Source organism: Scyliorhinus canicula, chromosome 1 (genome assembly GCF_902713615.1).
Source record: "Scyliorhinus canicula chromosome 1, sScyCan1.1, whole genome shotgun sequence".
Taxonomy (NCBI): domain Eukaryota; kingdom Metazoa; phylum Chordata; class Chondrichthyes; order Carcharhiniformes; family Scyliorhinidae; genus Scyliorhinus; species Scyliorhinus canicula.
The window spans coordinates 71,590,813-71,609,889 of NC_052146.1; the positions used below are offsets into that span (position 1 = coordinate 71,590,813).

Sequence of the window (19,077 nt, forward strand, 5' to 3'; positions counted from 1 at the left end):
TCTCCTTGTCAAAGGTGGCCTTATGAAAGAGGTATGGGAGGTCCACAATATACTCTTGCTTTGAATCAGTGACACCACCTAGATTGAACTCAGACCCACATTTTAATGGAGACAGTATTGATTGTTTTTAATGCTATTTCACACTTATTCCCTCCATTCATTGTTATGTTACAGAGACTTGGGGCCAGTAGAGGGAGAGCATGAGGAGTAAGTGTGTGGCACCAACCTGTAGAAAAGCAATCTGCTTTCTTGATTTGTGAGCAAGTGAATGCCATTGGATAACTTGGCCGTAACTGTTTAAAATGCTGCTGGAGCCAATAATACCTTATTTATTTAATTTATTTCCATATCCGCTGATTACCTTATTCAATATTATTTTCACGGCTAGACCAGCATTTATTACCCACCCCTAACTTCCCTTAAGAAGGTGGGAGTGAGCAATCTTCTTGAACTGCTGCAGTCCATGTGGTGTAGGTTCAGCGACAGTATTTTTAGGCTGGGAGTTCCAGGAATTTGACCCAGTGACAGTGAAGGAACAATGATGGTATGTGGCCTGGAAGGGAACTTGTGGTGTTCCTGTGCATCTGCTGCCTGTGTTCTTCTAAGTAGTGGAGGTCACGCGTTTGGAGGGTGCTTTCAAAGAAACTTTGGTGGGTTGCTGCAGTGTGTCTTGTAGGTGGACACATCGCTGCCACTGTGCATTAATGGTGAAGGAGGTGAATGTTTAAGGTAGTAGATAGGGCACCAATCAAGCAGGCAGGTTTTTCCTGGATGGTGCCAAGCTTTTTGAATGTTGGACCTGCATTCATTCAGGCAATTGGAGAGTATTCCATCACACTGTTGACTTAATAATCTTTATTAGTGTCACCAAAAGGCTTACATTAACACTGCAATTAAGTTACTGTGAAAAGCCCCTAGTTGCCACACTCCGGCGCCTATTCAGGCACACTGAGGGAGAATTCAAAATGTCCAATTCATCTAACAAGCATGTCTTTTGGGACTTGTGGGAGGAATCCGGAGGACCCGGAGGAAACCGATGCAGACACGCGATGTGAAGATGCAGCCTCTGGACTGGGGTGGGCACAGTAAGAAGTCTTACTCTTGGCTTGTGACTTATTGATGGTGGACAGGCTTTAGAGAGTTCATAAATCAGTTATTCTCTGCATAATTCCCAGCCTGCCCTTCGGCCCTCCAAGCCTGCGCCGATCCAGATCCTCTATCTAAACCTGTCGCCTATTTTCTAAGGATTTGTATCCCTCTGCTCCCTGCCCATTCATGTATCTGTCCAGATGCGTCTTAAATGATGCTATCGTGCCCACCTCTACCATCTCCGCCGGCAATGCGTTCCAGGCACCCACCACCCTCTGCGTAAAGAGATTTCTACCTATATCTCCCTTAAACCTTTTCCCTCTCACCTTGAACTCATGACCCCTAGTAATTGAGTCCCCCACTCTGGGGAAAAAGCTTCTTGCTATCCACCCTGTCTATACCTCTCATGATTTTGTAGACCTCAATGAGGTCCCCCTTCAACCTCCGTCTTTCTAATGAAAATAATCTTCATCTACTCAACCTCTCTTCATAGCTAGCGCCTCCTCTGCACCCACATCCTTTTGGTAATGTGGCGACCAGAACTGTACGCAGTTGGTCCTGCTCAGTTTCTGGTCAATTTTAACTCCCATATTGATGGTGGGTGATTCATTCATGGTAATGCCATTGAATGTTTCGAGGAGATGGCTCGGTTCTCTAGTTGGTGTTGGTCATTGCCTGGCACTTGTGCGGCATGAGTGTTACTAGCCATTTATCAGCCTGAGTCTGAATGTTGACCAGGTCTGGCTGCATGTGGATACCATCTCCTTCAGTATCTGAGGAATCATGAATGGTGCTGAACCATTCTGCAATTGTAACGGAGCATCCCCACTTCTAACCTTATGATGGAGGAGAAGTCATTGATGAAGTAGCTGAATGTGGGCAGCATGGTAGCATAGCGGTTAGCACTGTGGCTTCACAGTGCCAGGGTTCTAGGTTTGATTCCCTTCTGGGTCACTATCTGTGGAGTCTGCACGTTCTCCCCGTGTCTGCGTGAATTTCCTCCAGGTGCTCCAGTTTCCTCCCACAAGTCCCGAAAGACGTACTTTATAGGTGAATTGGACATTCTGTGCCTACTTGTGACAATAAAAGATTAGTATTAGTATATTAGTATAGTATAAAAGATTAGTGTAGTATAAAAGATTAGTATTCGTTGTTGCTTGTTCTGGGTGAGTGTGCTTAACGTTCAATTTGGCTCTGTTTTGTTACTTAGCTCTAGAGTCGCCAGGTATCGTTAAGATACCGCCACAAGTTTCAAGGTCAAGTTCAAAGCAATAAAACCATACACCAATTAGTAAGTTCAAACAACTGAGTTTATTATAATACAATTATAATACTACCCATGCACACGCTAAGATGATTAAACTATTCCTACCACTAAATAAACCAATACTTATCTTAAAGGGAACTGCCGGATCAGGGGACAAGGCCTCTTGCTCTGCTCTGGTCTGCAGACTTCAGGTTGGTACGGGTTAAAAGGGGTCAGGAGTATCTATCTCTGGTAGCGATCGTTGTGAGACACTTACTTGCTGGCGGCTGCTGTCCCAAACCTCTCCTCTCTCTCGGTCAAGGTCTTCTTTGGCAAAAGCTGGCCGAGGTGCTGATCCAGAGAGGAGGGCTGGTTAAGAAGAACGAACTAAGTGTGGGACCTGTCTTTTATAGGTCCTAGGGCTTCGCGCCCTTTTGGGCGGACCCCTTTACCTGCTCGGAATCGATTGGGTCTCTTCCCAATCGATTTGTTTGAATCCCCCCAATACTGAGGCTGTCCCTCGGCTACTGAACGGGCCTTCAGGTGCTTTGTTTTCGAACCCCGCTGGTGCCGGGGTGTCTGGTTTCCCATACACTATTGCAATCACTTCTCTATTTGTGTCCATTGTCCCTGGGATCGTTCCATTGCTATGTTAACTATCCCGGAGATTGCCTCATTAGTATGCGGAATGTTCGTTTTGGTGCTGTCTGCTCTCTTAGCAGACAGAATACACATTGGCTTGGTGCAGCCTTCTTGTGCTGCAAACATTGTCCATTTTAACCTGCAAGCTTTGCGTTCCTCCATTTTGTATTGAGGGAGTGGCCAGCTTCGGTGGCTATATCGTATACATGCAGGTTAGGTGGATTGGCCACGATAAATTGTCCTTGTGACCAAAAAGGTTAGATGGGGTTATTGGGTTATGGGGATAGGGTGGAAGTGAAGGGTTAAGTGGGTTGGTGCAGTCTCGATGGGCCGAATAGCCTCCTTCTGCACTGTATGTTCTGGTTGGGCTAAAGACACTACCCTGTGGAACTCCTTCAGTGATGGTCGACTTCCAACAAGCACAACTTTCTTCCTTTGTGTTTGGTATGACTAGAACCAGCAGAAAGTTTTCCCCCCTGATTCCCATTGACGTCAGTTTTACAAGGGCTCTTTGATGCCACTCTTGATCAAATGCTGCCGTGATGCCAAAGGCAGTCACTCTCACCTCATCTCTGCAGTTGAGCTCTTTTATCCATGTTTGAACCAAGGCTGGAATGAGGTCAGGAGCTGAGTAACCTGGCGGTACCTATATTGCGCATCGGTGAATAGGTTATTGCTAAGTAAATGCAGTTTGAGAACATTCTTGATGACCCCTTCCATCACTTTACTAATGATTGAGAGTAGACTGATAGGGTGGTAATTGGCTGGGTTGGATTTATCCTGCTTTAAGTGTGCAGGACATACATGGTCAATTTTCCACATTGCCAATGTTGTAGCTGTATTGGAACAGCTTGGCTAGGGCCATGTGGTAAGTTCCAGTTCTATTGCCGGAATATTGTCAGAGCCCATAGCCTTTGCCTTCAGCCATTTCTTGATGTAATAATCTTTGCTCCGGTTTCCTCCCACAGTCCAAAGATGTGCGGGTTAGGTGGATTGGCCATGCTAAATTACCCATAGTGTCCTAAAAATTAAGGTTAGGGGGGGTTGTTGGGTTACGGGTATAGGGTGGATACGTGGGTTTGAGTAGGGTGATCATTGCTCGGCACAACATCGAGGGCCGAAGGGCCTGTTCTGTGCTGTACTGTTCTATGTTCTATTGTCACAAGTAAGCTTACATTAACACTGCAATGTGAAAAGCCCCTAGTCACCACATTCCGGTGCCTGTTCGGGTACACAGAGGGAGAATTCAGAATGTCCAAATTACCTAACAGCACGTCTTTTGGGACTTGTGGGAAGAAACTGGAACACCCGGAGGAAATCCACGCAGACACAGGGAGAACGTGCAGATTCCTCACAGACTGTGACCCAAGTCATGAATTGAACCTGGGACCCTGGTGCTGTGAAGCAACAGTGCTAGCCACTGTGCTACCATGCCATTCATATCATGGGGGTTGAATTAAATTGGCTAAAGACTGGCATCTGTGATACTGGGTACATCGGCAGGGGACCAAGATAGATCATCCATTCAGCACTTCTGGCTGAAGATCATTACAAATATTTCAGCCTTGCCTTTTAGACTGATGTGCTCGGTTTCCTCTTCATTAAGAAAGGGGTTATTGGTGGAGCCTCCTCCTCCAGTGAGTTGTTTAAGTGCCCACCACCATTCTCAATTGAATATGGCAGGACTGCAGAGCTAAGATCATTTTTTACCCAATTTTTTTTTTCCCCCCCAATGAAGGGACAATTTAGCGTGGCCAATTCACCTACCCTGCACATCTTTTGGGTTGTGGAGGTAAGACCCACGCAGACACTGGGAGAATGCAAACTACAGACGAATAGTGACCCGGAGCCAGGATTGAATCCGGATCCTTAGTGCTATAAGGCAGTGATAACCACTGTGCTGCCCAGCAGAGTTTAGATCTGATCCATTGGTTGTGGAATTGCTTAGCTCTGTTACTCGCTGCTTATGTTTGGCATGCAAGTAGTCCTGTGTTGTAGCTCCTGCAGTTTGACACCTCGTTTTTCAATATGCCTGGTGCTGCTCTTGGCATGCTCCCCAACAATTTTCGTTGGGCAGCACGGTGGCAGAGTGGTCAGCACAGTTGCCCCATAGCTCCAGGGACCCGGGTTCAATTCTGCCCTCGGGTGACTGTGTGGAGTTTGCGCTTTCTCCCCGTGTGTGGGTGGGTTTCCTCTAGATGCTCCGGTTTCCCCCCACAGTCCAAAGATGTGCAGGTTAGGTGGATTGGCCACGCTCAGTTGCCCCTTAGTGTCCAAAAGGTTAGGTCGGGTTACGGGGATAGGGTGGAGGCTTGGGTCGAATTTGGGTGCTTTTTCCAAGGGCCGGTGCAAACTCAATGGGCCGAATGGCCTCCTCCTCCACTGTAAATTTTATGCTTCTATGAACTGAATTGCCATTAACCTTTTGTGCAACACCTTATCCGATGCCTTGTGGGAATCGGGTATATTACTGTTGCTGGTTCCCCTTTATCTTATTAGTTATATACTCAGAAAAACACTAACAAATGTGTTGAACACTATTTCCTGTTTGTAAAACTATGTTTACTTTGTCTAATCATACTGCAATTTTCGAAATGAGTTGTTAAGCGTTCTCTAATAATAGATTCCAGCACTTTCCCAACCAATGTTTGGCTAACTGGCTTGTTCATTCCTTGGCTTTGTGGTAATGATATAGTGAGGATCTGCCGGACCATGAGATTACAGATTGTGCTACAATTCTGCTGATGGCCCACAGCACCTTATGGGCTACGCAGTCTTGAGTAGCTAGTTCTGTCCTGAATCTGTCCCATTTAGTACGATGGTCATGCCACACACACTGATAATAAAAGTAAAGTGCTGCAAATGATAACATGATTGGTAGAGAGATTTTTGAATGCATACAAGAATGCAAGAGATAGGAGAAATAATAGTCCATGCAGCCTATTGAGTCTACACAGCCATTCAATGTGATCATAGCTTGATCTTGGGCTTCAGTTCCAATTAGCTGCCTCCTCCCCATATTGCTTGATTTCCTGAGAGACGAAAATCCTGTCTATCCAAGCCTTAAATATATTGAATGACAGAGCTCTAAGCTCTATAGTCTTGCCACGCCCAGCCGTAAATGGTGGTGGACAATTAATCAACTCTCTGGAGGACGAGGCTGCACAAATATCCCCATCCCCATCCTCAATGATGGAGGATCCCAGCACATATGTGCAAAAGTCAAGGCTAAGGCATTTGCAACAATTTTCAGCCAGAAGTGCCGAGTGGATGATCCATCTCTGTCTCGTCTGGAGATCCCCAGCACCACAGATGTTAGTGTTCAGCCAATACGATTCACTCCACGTGATATCAAGAAACTGCTGAAGGCACTGGATACTGAAAAGGCTATGGGCCCTGACAACATCCTGGCAATAGTACTGAAAACTTGTACTCCAGAACTGGCTGTACACCAAGCCAAGCTGTTCCAGTACAGCTACAACACTGGCATCTACCTAGCAATGTGGAAAATTGCCCAGGTCTTTCCTCCCAGGTGTCCTCCCAGGTGTGTCCTGTACACAAGGAACAGAACAAATGCAACCCAGCCAATTACCGCCCTACCGGTATATTCTCTCTCAGTCCACTCTCCATTAATAGGAAAGTGATGGAAGGAGTCATCAACAATGCTATCAAGCGCACTTACTCAGCAATAACTTTGATTTCTGCCAGGGTCACTCAGCTCCTAACCTCATTACAGCCTTGGTTCAAACATGGACAAAAGAACTCATGCCAGAGGTGAGGTGAGAGTGACTGCCCTTGACATCAAGGCAGCACTTGACCGAACGTGGCATCATGGAGCCCTAGCAAAACTGGAGTCAATGGGAATCGGGGAGGAAAACTCGCCATTGATTGGAATCATACCTGGCACAAAGGAAGATGGTTGAGATGAGTGAAGGTCAGTCATCTCGGCTCCAGGACATAACTGCAGGAGTTCCTCAGGGTAGTGTCCTAGGCCCAACCATCTTCAGCTGCTTCACCAATGACCTCCTTTCTATCATAACATCAGAATGTTTGCGGATGATTGCACAATGTTCAGCGACTCCTCAGATAATGAAGCAGTCCATGTCCAAATGAAGCAAGACCTGAACAATATCCAGGCTTGGGATGACAAGTGGCAAGTTACATTCGCGCCACACAGGTGCCAGGCAATGACCATCTCTTACAAAAGAGGATCAAACCACCGCTCCTTGACATTCATTGGCATCACCATCGCTGAATGTCCCACAATCCACATCTTGGAGATTACCACTGATCAGAAACTGAACTGAACTAACCACATTAATACTGTGGCTACCAGGGCAGATCAAAGGCTAGGAATCCTCCGGCGGGTACCTCACCTCCTGACTTCCCAAAACATGTCCTCCATCTACAGGGCACAAGTCAGGAGTGTAATGGAATACTCTCCACTTGCCTGGATGAGTGCAGCTTCAACAACACTCAAGAAGCTCAACAGCATCCAGGACAAAGCAGCCTGCTTGATTGCACCCCTTTCCACAAATATGCAAACCCTCCACCACTAACGAAGTGACAGCCATGTGTACCATCTACAAGATGCACTGCAATCATTCACCAAGGTTCCTTAGACAGCACCTTCCAAACCTACGACCACTACCATCTAAAAAGATAACAGCATCAGATACCTGGGAACCCCACGATCTGGAGTTCCCCCTCCAAGTCACTCACGACCCTGACTTGGAAATATATTGCTGTTCCTTCACTATCACTGGGGCAACATTCCGGAACTCCCTCCCTAATAGCACAGTGGGTGTACCTGCACCTCACGGACTGCAGTGGTTCAAGAAGGCAACTCACCACCAACTTCTGAAGGGTAACTAGAGATGGGCAATAAATGCTGGCCTAACCAGCGAAGCTCACATCTAATAAATTAATTTAATAAATAATTGCTTCCTGTAACTGAATGCTAACTTTGTGTTCCTTGTTTATCATCTCTTCGGACAGCAACATTTACCTGTTTCATGCCTTTTGAAAAAAAACTGTATTTCTATTCTTGCAACTAAACTGAACAACCTCACACTCACCCACATTACACTCCATTTACCATCTTGTTGGTCACTTCACCTGTCTATATCTCTTTGCAGCCTCTCTGGTCCTCCCCACAGCTTGCATTTCCACCTAGCTTTGTATTGTCAGAAAAGTTTAGATACATTATTTTCTTATTGTCTGAGTCATTATCATAGATTGTGAATAATAATAATCTTTATTATTGTCACAAGCAGGCTTACATTAACACTGCAATCAAGTTATTGTGAAAATCCCCTAGTCGCCACACTACGGCACCTGTTCGGGTACACCGAGGGATAATTCAGAATGTCCAATTCACCTAACAAGCATGTCTTTCGGGACTTGTGGGAGGAAACAGGAGCACCCGGAGGAAACCCATGTAGACATGGGGAGAACATGCAGACTCTGCACAGACAGTGACCCAAACCGGGAATCAAACATGGGTCCCTGGCGCTGTGAAGACGTCCCTAATAATAGATTCCAGAACTTTCCCAACCAATGTTAGGCTTTCTCTCCCCTTCCTTTCCTGAGTAGCGATGCTACATTTGCAAAATTCCAATCTATTGGGACTGTTTCATAATCTGGGGAAGTTTGGATAATTATTGTCAAAGCATCCTACAGGTATGTCTTTAAGACCTGAGGATAGAGACTGTCAGGTCCTGGGATTTGTTGGATTTTAGGCCCTTCTCTTTCTATTGTAGTTTATGTCTGCTGACACTAATTACTTAATTTCCTCATACTTTTTAGCAACTAGGTTACCCTCCGTTTCTCGTTTGCGACTTGTGTCTTCTACTGTGAAGGTAGGATTTTCCGGCTCTTCTGCAGCATGTTTTCTGCCCGAGGATGCGGTCCGCCGTTGGCTGCGGGCAGGATCTTCTAGTCCCGTTAATGGCTGCGGGCAGGATCTTCTAGTCCCGTTAATGGCTGCGGGCAGGATCTTCTAGTCCCGTTAATGTCTGCGGTGACTACCCTGCTGCCGGGGAACCTGCCATAGAGAGATGCCTTTGCTCACTGGGTAGCACTGGGAAAATCCCCCCCATAATGTTTCTTCAATGTCTCGGTCATTTCCCCATTCCCCATAATGATTCTTCCTGCCTCTGCTGCCAAGGGACCAACAATGTTTTTTTCAGCTACTCCCGTCCTTTTTATATACATGTAAAAGCTCTTACAATCTGCTTTTGTATTCCTGGCTAGTTCACTACCATTCTATTTTTCCCCTTTTTGTCAATTTTGTCAATTAGTAATGCTGCAAGAATGTAAAATTGTTTTTTTCTTTGTTTGATTTTCATAGACTCCAAAGGCATGCGAAAATTTCATCAAACTGAGTAAGAAGGGATATTACGATGGAACAATCTTTCACCGATCTATCCGGAACTTCATGGTTAGTCTACTACTACTGCAGCTGACGTGTAGCATGCTGAGTGTGAGATTTGTTTGAAATGTCTCTTGTACAGTATCACTCACTGTACTGCACAAACAATGACCAATGCCCTGATTTAGAAAAAAGTATTCAAATACTTTTCATGTACCCAACAGTTTAAAGTAGTCTTTATGTTGTAGGTTTCATTGAAGTTAGTGAGAGAGAAAAAACAGACCATCTTTTAGAATTTGACAGATAGTCCTTTTTTAAAAAATCTGCTTTGCTGAAAGCATTTTATGAGCAGCACTCAAACTAGTGTTCAGCGCACAGCCTGCTCCAGTGTTGCCATGGCCCTTTCTTTTGCAGAAGGACTCTTCGAAATAGTACTTTTAAAATAAATTTTCCAGCTCAAAAGTGGTAAAATTACCCTGGAGTTTTAAAGTCCGCCGGTTTTTAAATACATTCTATATTTACTGGTTATGCTGTAGTCCAATTAAAATGTGTAGTGAACCAACTTTGTGATTCCTTAAACTTATCTGTTGCCAAATTTCACCATTTCTCAAATAGTTGCTATTGTTCCCTTGTGATAATATAATGCTGACATTCCTCAAGTGACGTATGGTTCCCTGCAATGTAGGAATAGGGTACCAAATTGTATATATTATATGCATTCACAAGCTCATAAAGCTGCAACTATGCAAAAATGCTTCAGACTTTAAAAGATTTGGGCCCAACTTTCATTTGAAAAATCTTGAAAATTAATATAGTACAGAGCACCTATTTTCTACTTAATGAACTACCCTGAGACCTCCACACCTATCCATTATCTGTTGTGCAATTTCTTTCTCCACATCTCTATTACTATTTGGGGACCTATAAAAAAACTCCGAACAATGCGACTGCTCCTTTCCTATTTCTAACTTCGGCACATATTACCTCAGTAGGCAGATCCCCTTCGAGCTGCCTTTCTGCAGCCGTTAAACTATCCTTGATTAACAATGCTACTCCTCCACCTCTTTTACCATTTTCCCTACTCTTACTGAACATCTATACCCCGGAACTTCCAACAACCATTCCTGTCCCTGTTCTAACCATGTTTCCGTAATGGCCACAACATCGTGGTCCCAATCCACGCTCCCAATCCCAATCCACGCTCCAAGTTCACCTACCTAATCCCGATGCTCCTTGCATTGAAGTAGACACACTTCAACCCGCCTTTCTGTCTGCTGGTACACTCCTGCGACTTTGATACCCTCCTCAGTACCTCACTACTCTCAACACTGGACTACAGCTCGTTTTCCCAACCCCCTGACAAATTAGTTTAAACCCCCCCCCCCGAATAACCGTAGCACATTTCCCTCCCAGGATATTGGTGCTCCTCTGGTTCAGGTGCAAACCGTCCTGTCTGTACAGGTCCTACCTTCCCCAGAATGTGCTCCAATTACCCACGTACCTGAAACTCTCCCTCCTACACCATCCCTGCAGCCACGTGTTTATCTGCACTCTCTCCCTGTTCCTCACCTCACTAGCACGTGACACCGGAAACAAACCAGAGATGACAACATGGTTTGTCCTGGCTCTCAGCTTCCACCCTAGCTCCCTAAATTCCTGTTTTAAATCCCCGTCCCTTCTCTTACCTATGTCGTTGGTACCGATGTGTACCACGACTTGTGACTGTTCCCCCTCTCCCTTAAGGATTCTGAAAACACGGTCCGAGACGTCACGGACCCTGGCACCTGGGAGGCAACATACCATCCGTGTGTCTCTTTCGCTGCCACAGAACCGTCTATCTGTACCTCTAACTATCGAGTCCCCAATAACTATTGCTCTCCTGCTCTCCCTCCTTCCCTTCTGAGCCACAGCGACGGACTCAGTGCTGGAGAGAGTCTTTGGAGATAGTGACCATAATTCGGTGTCTTTCACTATTGCAATGGAGAGGGATAGGGCTATATGGCAGGGCAAGGTTTATAATTGGACGAGGGGTAATTATGATGCGATTGGGCAAGAATTAGGGAGCATAAGATGGGAACAGAAACTGTCTGGGAAAGGCACAATTGAAAAGTGGAGCTTGTTCAAGGAACAGATACTGCATGTCCTTGATAGGTATGCCCCTGTCAGGCAGAGAGGAAATGGCCGTGTGAAGGAACCATGGTTCACAAAAGAGGTTGAATGTCTTGTCAAGAGGAAAAAGGAAGAGTATGTAAGGATGAGAAAACGAGGTTAGTTGGGTCGCTTGAGGGTTACAAGGTCGCAAGGAATGAGCTAAAACACAAAGGGCTTAAGAGAGCTAGGAGGGGGCATGAGAAGTCCTTGACAGGTCGGATCAAGGAAAACCCCAAGACTTTTTACTCTTATGTGAGAAATAAAAGAATGACCAGGGTGAGGGTAGGGCCGGTCAAGTACAGTAGTGGGAACTTGTGCATGGAGTCAGAAGAAATAAGAGAGGTGTTGAATGAATACTTTTCTTCAGTGTTCACCAAGGAGAGGGGCCATGTTTTTGAGGATGAGAGTGTGATACAGGTGGGTAGGCTGGAGGAGGTAGATGTTCTGAGGAAGGATGTATTAGCAATTTTGAAAAACCTGAGGGTCGACAAGTCCCCTGGGCCAGATGGGATATATCCAAGGATTCTTTGGGAGGCAAGGGATGAGATTGCAGAGCCTTTGGCTTTGATCTTTGGGTCCTCACTGTCCACGGGGATAGTGCCAGAGGACTGGAGAGTGGCGAATGTTGTTCCTCTGTTCAAGAAAGGGAATAGGCATGACCCTGGTAATTATAGGCCAGTTAGTCTTACTTCGGTGGTCGGTAAGTTAATGGAAAAGGTCCTGAAGGATAGGATTTATGACCATTTGGAAAGATGCAGCTTAATCTGGGATAGTCAACACGGATTTGTGAAGGGTAAGTCTTGCCTCACAAATTTGATTGAATTCTTTGAGGAGGTAACTAAGTGTATAGATGAAGGTAGAGCAGTTGATGTCATATACATGGATTTTAGTAAGGCGTTTGATAAGGGTCCCCATGGTCGGCTCATGAAGAAAGTAAGGAGGTGTGGGATAGAGGGAAATTTGGCCAATTGGATAAGTAACTGGCTATCACATAGAAGACAGAGGGTTGTGGTGGATGGAAAATTTTCAGAATGGAGACCAGTTACCAGCGGTGTACCACAGGGATCAGTGCTGGGTCCTCTGCTATTTGTGATTTTTATCAATGACTTGGAGGAGGGGGCTGAAGGGTGGGTCAGTAAATTTGCTGATGACACCAAGATTGGTGGAGTAGTGCATGAGGTGGAGGGCTGTTGTCGACTGCAAAGAGACATTGATAGGATGCAGAGCTGGGCCGAAAAATGGCAGATGGAGTTTAACCCTGATAAGTGCGAGGTGATTCATTTCAGTAGGAAAAATTTGAATGCGGATTACAGGGTCAACGGCAGGGTTCTGATGAATGTGGAGGAACAGAGAGATCTTGGGGTTCATGTCCACAGATCTCTGAAGGTTGCCACTCAAGTGGATGGAGCCGTGAAGAAGGCTTATAGTGTGTTAGCGTTTATTAACAGGGTGCATTAGTTTAAGAGCCGCGGGGTTATGCTGCAACTATACATGACCCTGGTGAGACCACATTTGGAGTATTGTGTGCAGTTCTGGTCACCTCATTACAGGAAGGATGTGGAAAGGGTGCAAAGGAGATTTACCAGGATGCTGCCTGGTTTGCAAGATACGTCTTATGAGGAAAGGTTGAGGGAGCTAGGGCTTTTCTCTTTGGAGTGGAGGAGGATGAGAGGCGACTTAATAGAGGTTTATAAGATGGGGAGGGGGATAGATAGAGTGGACGTTCAGAGATTATTTCCTCGGGTGGATGTAGCTGTTACAAGGGGGTATAACTATAAGATTCAGGGTGGGAGATATAGGAGGAATGTCCGAGGTAGGTTCTTTACTCGGAGAGTGGTTACGGTGTGGAATGGACTGCCTGCTGTGATAGTGGAGACGGACACTTTAGGAACTATCAAGCGGTTATTGGATAGGCACATGGAGCACACCAGAATGACAGGGAGTGGGATAGCTTGATCTTGGTTTCGGACAATGCTTGACACAACATCGAGGGCCGAAGGGCCTGTTCTGTGCTGTACTGTTCTATGTTCTATATCTTGGGAATAAAAATAAAGGAGAAACTTTTATGAAATAGCAAGCTTTGGTGGTGTTAATGCTATGCATCCTGTTAGCTCAGTGAATCAGCATACTGATGTTTTTCCTTTAGATGTGGTAGAAGTCTCTTTTCTCTTCTGATGGCAGTAAGTACCCTGCCCTGAGGCAATTCTGAACATGCTCCATTCAATCCCAGCGAACACAAGTCTATCTATAGCATAAAACTGCTCATAATTGAATCTAGCTGATGGAAGCTGAATTTCAAATTGTAACATTTTCACAGGTGCATTTAAAGTCCAGGTAGGGCAGGCCGGTGCTGAGCTGATGGAAAATTATCTGTCCTTGCTGATGTTCTAGTTGAGCTGGACATAGTAGATGTTGTTGAGAGTGAGATCTTTAAACACAGCCTTTGCTGGCATCACCCACATTGCGAATATTTTTTTTATAAAGTAGAAATATGTTCCATTCCCTCTTTATCAGTTTTGTAAAACAGTTCAATGCTGACCATATGTTTGTTTTTGAAATCTCTTATGAAATGTTAAAAATAATTGTTGTTTTAAAAAAGTTAATGCAAAACATGAGTACAAAATAACATGTACATTACAGCAGTTTGTTAGTCTAAACATGGACAGTCGACATTGAAAGATTGCAGTTGTTCATCTGTAAGAATGCTGTTATAGATTCTCAACATTCCAATGTTACTGATTGGTCTGTGGTGGCTACGTGACCACGTGGTTGCATGGATGAATCAGACCTCAACAGACAATTTCGCAAGCACAACAATAACTTATATTTGTATTCCTTTAATGTAATAAAACTTCCCAAGGTGCTTCACAGGAGCATTATAAAACAAAATATGACACTGTGACATTAGATATTTGGTCAGATGACCAAACTCTTGGTCTGTGAGGCAGGTTTTAAGGAGAATCTTAAAGGAGGAAGGTGAGGTCGAGAGGCCGAAATGAAATTCCAGGGCTTAGGCCCTATTGCAACCGAAGAGGCATAGCCACCAACGGTGGAGTGATTAAAATCACGATTGCTCAAGAAGTCAAAATTAGATGAGCACAGATATCTCAGATGATTTGGGGCTGAAGGAGATTACAAAGATGTAGAGAGCAAGCCCATGAGTGGATTTGAAAATGAGAATGAAAATTTTTAAATGAAGAAATTTTGGGATTTTGTTTATTGTCACATGTACTGAGGTACAGTGAAAAGTATTTTTCTGGGAGCAGATCATTAAGTACATGAAAACAAAATAAAAGAAAAGAAAATACATAATAGGGCAACTCAAGGTACACAATGTAAATACATAGACCCCGGCATCAGGTGAAGCATACAGGGGTGTAATGTTAATGATGTCAGTCCATAAGAGGGTCGTTTCGAAGTCTGGTAACAGCGGGGAAGAAGCTGTTTTTGAGTCTGTTCGTGCGTGTTCTCAGACATCTGTATCTCACTGGATTTTTCACTGGAGGTCAGCGAGCATAAGGTCTATAGGTAAACAGAACTTTGTGTGAATTAGGACATAGGCAGCAGAAGTTTACCTTCCTTTCACAAAACCGGTCTGATCCGCCCCAATCAACCCTGGCCCCAGCTCCGCCCCAGACTTCATATAAAACATCACTGGGAACCCATCCGGGCCTGGAGCCTTCACTGCCCCCATGCCATCCATCACCTCCCACGTCCCAATCCAGCCCTCCTCCACCTTGGGAAACTCCAACTCATCCAGGAACCGCCTCATCTCTTCTTCCGCCCCCTCGAGGGCTCCGACACGTAAAGCCTCCTATGGAAGGGCTCAAATACCCCATTCACCCCCTCCGGATCCATCACCACCTTTCCCCACTTGTCCGACTCTCTACCAATCTCCTTTGCCGCTGCCTGCTTCCTCAACTGATGAGCCAGCATTCTACTTCTCCCCTTATTCATACAGTCTAGCCCTCTGCAACTGGTCCATCTGCAGCCTCTTCAGTGCCCTGTGTTCCCGATCCACCTCGTGAGGCCAATCAAAGCTCCCTCCCCCAGCAATTGCTCCAATAGCAAAGAACAAAGAAAAATACAGCACAGGAACAGGCCCTTCAGCCCTCTAAGCCTGTGCCGATAATGATGCCCTAACTAAAAAAAAAGCATCTGCCCTTACTCAGTCCTTCCTATTCATGTACCCATCCAGATGCCTCTTAAATGTTGCTAATGTGCCTTCTTCCACCACATCCTCTGGTAACGCATTCCAGACACCCACAACTCTCTGCGTGAAAAACTACCCCACACATCGCCCTTAAACTTCCCTCCTCTCACCTTGAACCTGTGCCCCCTTGTTATTGATACTTCCACTATTGGAAAAAGCCTCTGACTATCCACCCTGTCTATACCTCCGTCGTTCCAGTGAAAACAATCCTTGTTTATTCAACCTCTCCTCATAGCCAACACCCTCGAGACCAGGCAACATCCTGGTGAACCTCCTTTGCACTCTCTCCAAAGCTTCCACATCCTTCTGATAATGTGGTAACCAGAATTGCACGCAAACTCCAAATGCGGCCTAGTCAAGGTTTTATATAGCTGCAACAGGATTTCCTAACTCCTGTACCCATAGGAATAAGGAGCAGAAGTAGGCAATTCAGCCCTTCGAGCCTGTTCCGCTTTTCAGTCAGATCATGGCTGATCTCTTCCTCGTCTCAAATCCACCTCACTGCCTGTTCCCCATATCCCTTTAACCCATTTAAAAAAAAAATCAGAAATATATCTATCTCCTTTTTTTTTTAATAAACAATTTTATTGAGGTAGTTTTTGGCTTTAAAACAGTTACAGACATCATCAGAAAGAAAGCAAAAAAGGCAAAAATGTGCAAACATCCACGTACTTTCAATACTTCCATCGTAACATATTGCACAAGCCCGCTCCCCTCCCACCGGTACTACCCGCCATATTTTCCCTCCTACTCTACTCTACCCCCCCCTCCCCCCCACCCCCCTGCTGACGCTCACTCTCCCGCAAAGAAGTCAATAAATGGTTGCCACCTCCAGGTGAACCCCTGCACAGATCCCCTCAAGGCGAACTTAATTTTTTCCATCCCCAGGAAACTCGACATGTCCGCAAGCCGCAACTCAGTCTTCGGGGGCTTTGAGTCCCTCCACGCCAATAATATTCGTCGCCGGGCTATCAGGGAAGCAAAGTCCAAAACATCGGCCTCTTTCTCCCCCTGGACGCCCGGGTCTTCCGAAACCCCAAAAATTGCCACCCCTGGACTCATCACCACCCTTCTTTTTAGCACCTGGGACATGACCCCCGCAAATCCCTCCCAGTACCCCCTCAGCTTAGGGCATGCCCAAAACATGTGAACATGGTTCGCTCGTCCTCCCGCGCACCTAGCGCATTTGTCCTCTATCCCGAAAAATTTGCTCATCCGAGCCACTGTCATATGGGCCCGGTGAACGACCTTAAATTGGATCAGCCCGAGCCCAGCACATGCCGCGGTCGAATTTACCCTACTCAGGGCCTCTGCCCACAGCCCATCCTCCATTTCCCCGCCTAGCTCCTCCTCCCATTTAAGTTTCAGTTCCTCTGTCTGGGACCCTTCCTCCCTCATGAGCACCTTATATATACCCGAGACTCTGCCCTCCCCTTCTTCCCTCCTTGAGACTATTCTGTCGAGGATCCCCATTGGCGGGAGGCGTGGGAAAGATGGGACCTGTCTACGAACAAAGTCCCGCAACTGTAGGTATCTAAAATAATTTCCCCTTTCCAACCAAAATTTCTCCTCCAAGCTCCTCAAACTCGCGAAGCTCCCTTCCAGGAACATATCACCCACCCTGCTCGCCGCCATACTCGGAACCCCCCATCCATACTGCCGGGGGCAAACCGATGGTTGTCGCAGATTGGCACCCAGACAGACGCCCCCATCTCCCCCACATGCCTCCTCCACTGGCCCCATATCCGCAGGGTTGCCACCACTACCGGGCTGGTGGTGTACTTGGCTGGCGGCAGCGGTAGAGGAGCCGTGACCAGGGCTTCCAAGCTGGAGCCCCTGCACGAAGCCGCCTCCACCCGCTCCCAAATAGACCCCGTACCCACCATCCACTTCCTTATCATAGCGATGTTGGCCGCCCAGTAATAATTGATCAGACTCGGCAAAGCCAGCCCTCCCTCGCTGCGGTTCCTCTCCAACATCGCCTTCTTCACCCGCGGGGATTTTCCCGCCCAGACAAAGCTCATGATCAGCCCGTTAACTCTTTTGAAGAAGGACTGTGGGATAAAAATCGGGAGGCACTGAAAAATAAACAAAAATCGAGGGAGGATTGTCATCTTTACAGTCTGCACCCTCCCTGCCAGCGACAGCGGGAGTGCATCCCATCTCCGAAACTCTCCCTTCATTTGCTCCACCACCCTGGCCAAATTTAACTTATGCAGCCTGCCCCAGTCTCGTGCCACCTGGATTCCCAAATACCGGAAATTTTCCTCAACCAGCCTAAACGGTAGCCCTCTCAATCTGTTCTCCTGGCCCCTTGCCTGGACCACAAACATTTCACTCTTGACCGTATTTAATTTGTATCCTGAGAACTGGCCGAACTTCCTCAGCATTCCCAGTATAGTTCCCATCCCGGCCACTGGATCCGACACATACAGGAGCAGGTCGTCTGCATAAAGAGAAACCCTGTGTTCAACCCCGCCCCTCACCATCCCCTTCCAACCCTCTGCGGCTCTCAGCACAATCGCCAGCGGCTCTATGGCCAGCGCAAACAGCAGTGGGGAGAGCGGGCAGCCCTGTCTGGTCCTTCGGTACAACCTGAAGTACTCCGACACTTCTCTGTTGGTCCTGACGCTGACCCTCGGGGCCTGATATAATAATTTGATCCAATCCACCAATCCCTCCCCGAACCCAAACAGTCCGAGCACCTCCCATAGATAGTCCCACTCCACCCGGTCAAAGGCCTTCTCGGCGTCCATTGCCACCACTACCTCCATCTCTCTACCCGCCGGGGGCATCATTATCACATTGAGTAATCTCCTCAGATTGGCCGCCAGCTGCCTACCTTTCACGAACCCCGTTTGATCCTCCCCAATCACCTCCGGTACACAGTCCTCCATTCTACCCGCCAGTACCTTTGCCAGGAGCTTGGCGTCTACATTAATCAGGGAGATTGGTCTGTAGGACCCGCACGCCTCCGGGTCTTTACCCCGCTTCAATATCAGAGATATGGTGGCTTGCGACATTGTCGGCGGCAGGGTCCCTCTGTCCCTTGCCTCATTAAAAACCCTCGCCAAGACCGGGCCCACCAGCTCAGAGAACTTCCTATAAAACTCTACTGGGTATCCATCCGGCCCCGGGGACTTCCCCGACTGCATAGCCTTAAGGCCCCCCAATACCTCCTCTACTCTAATCGTGGCCCCCAGCTCTTCCACTCGCCCCCCACCAACTGTTGGGAATGTTAACCCGTCCAGAAACCTTTTCATCCCCTCCAGTTCTTCCGGCGGCTCCGAAGTATACAGCTTACAATAGAAGTCCTGGAATACCCTATTCAATTCTGCCGGGTCCTCCACTTTGCGCCCCTCC

The 19,077-nt window shown here is 46.6% G+C and overlaps 1 protein-coding gene and 1 long non-coding RNA gene across 3 annotated transcripts in view; one reads left to right on the forward strand and one right to left on the reverse strand.

Annotated features, from left to right (window-relative positions):
- Positions 1-19,077, forward strand: part of ppil2 (peptidylprolyl isomerase (cyclophilin)-like 2) — a 488,471-nt gene that overhangs the window by 266,905 nt on the left and 202,489 nt on the right. For both annotated transcript variants that reach the window (XM_038793092.1, XM_038793083.1), the window contains exon 13: positions 9,330-9,419. In XM_038793092.1, coding sequence (XP_038649020.1) covers positions 9,330-9,419 — 90 coding nt within the window. The remainder of the gene's footprint in view (positions 1-9,329; positions 9,420-19,077) is intronic.
- Positions 14,323-19,077, reverse strand: part of LOC119963807 — a 37,029-nt gene continuing 32,274 nt past the window's right edge. Inside the window, exon 2 of the long non-coding RNA XR_005460180.1 lies at positions 14,323-15,023. This is a non-coding gene — a long non-coding RNA (uncharacterized LOC119963807). The remainder of the gene's footprint in view (positions 15,024-19,077) is intronic.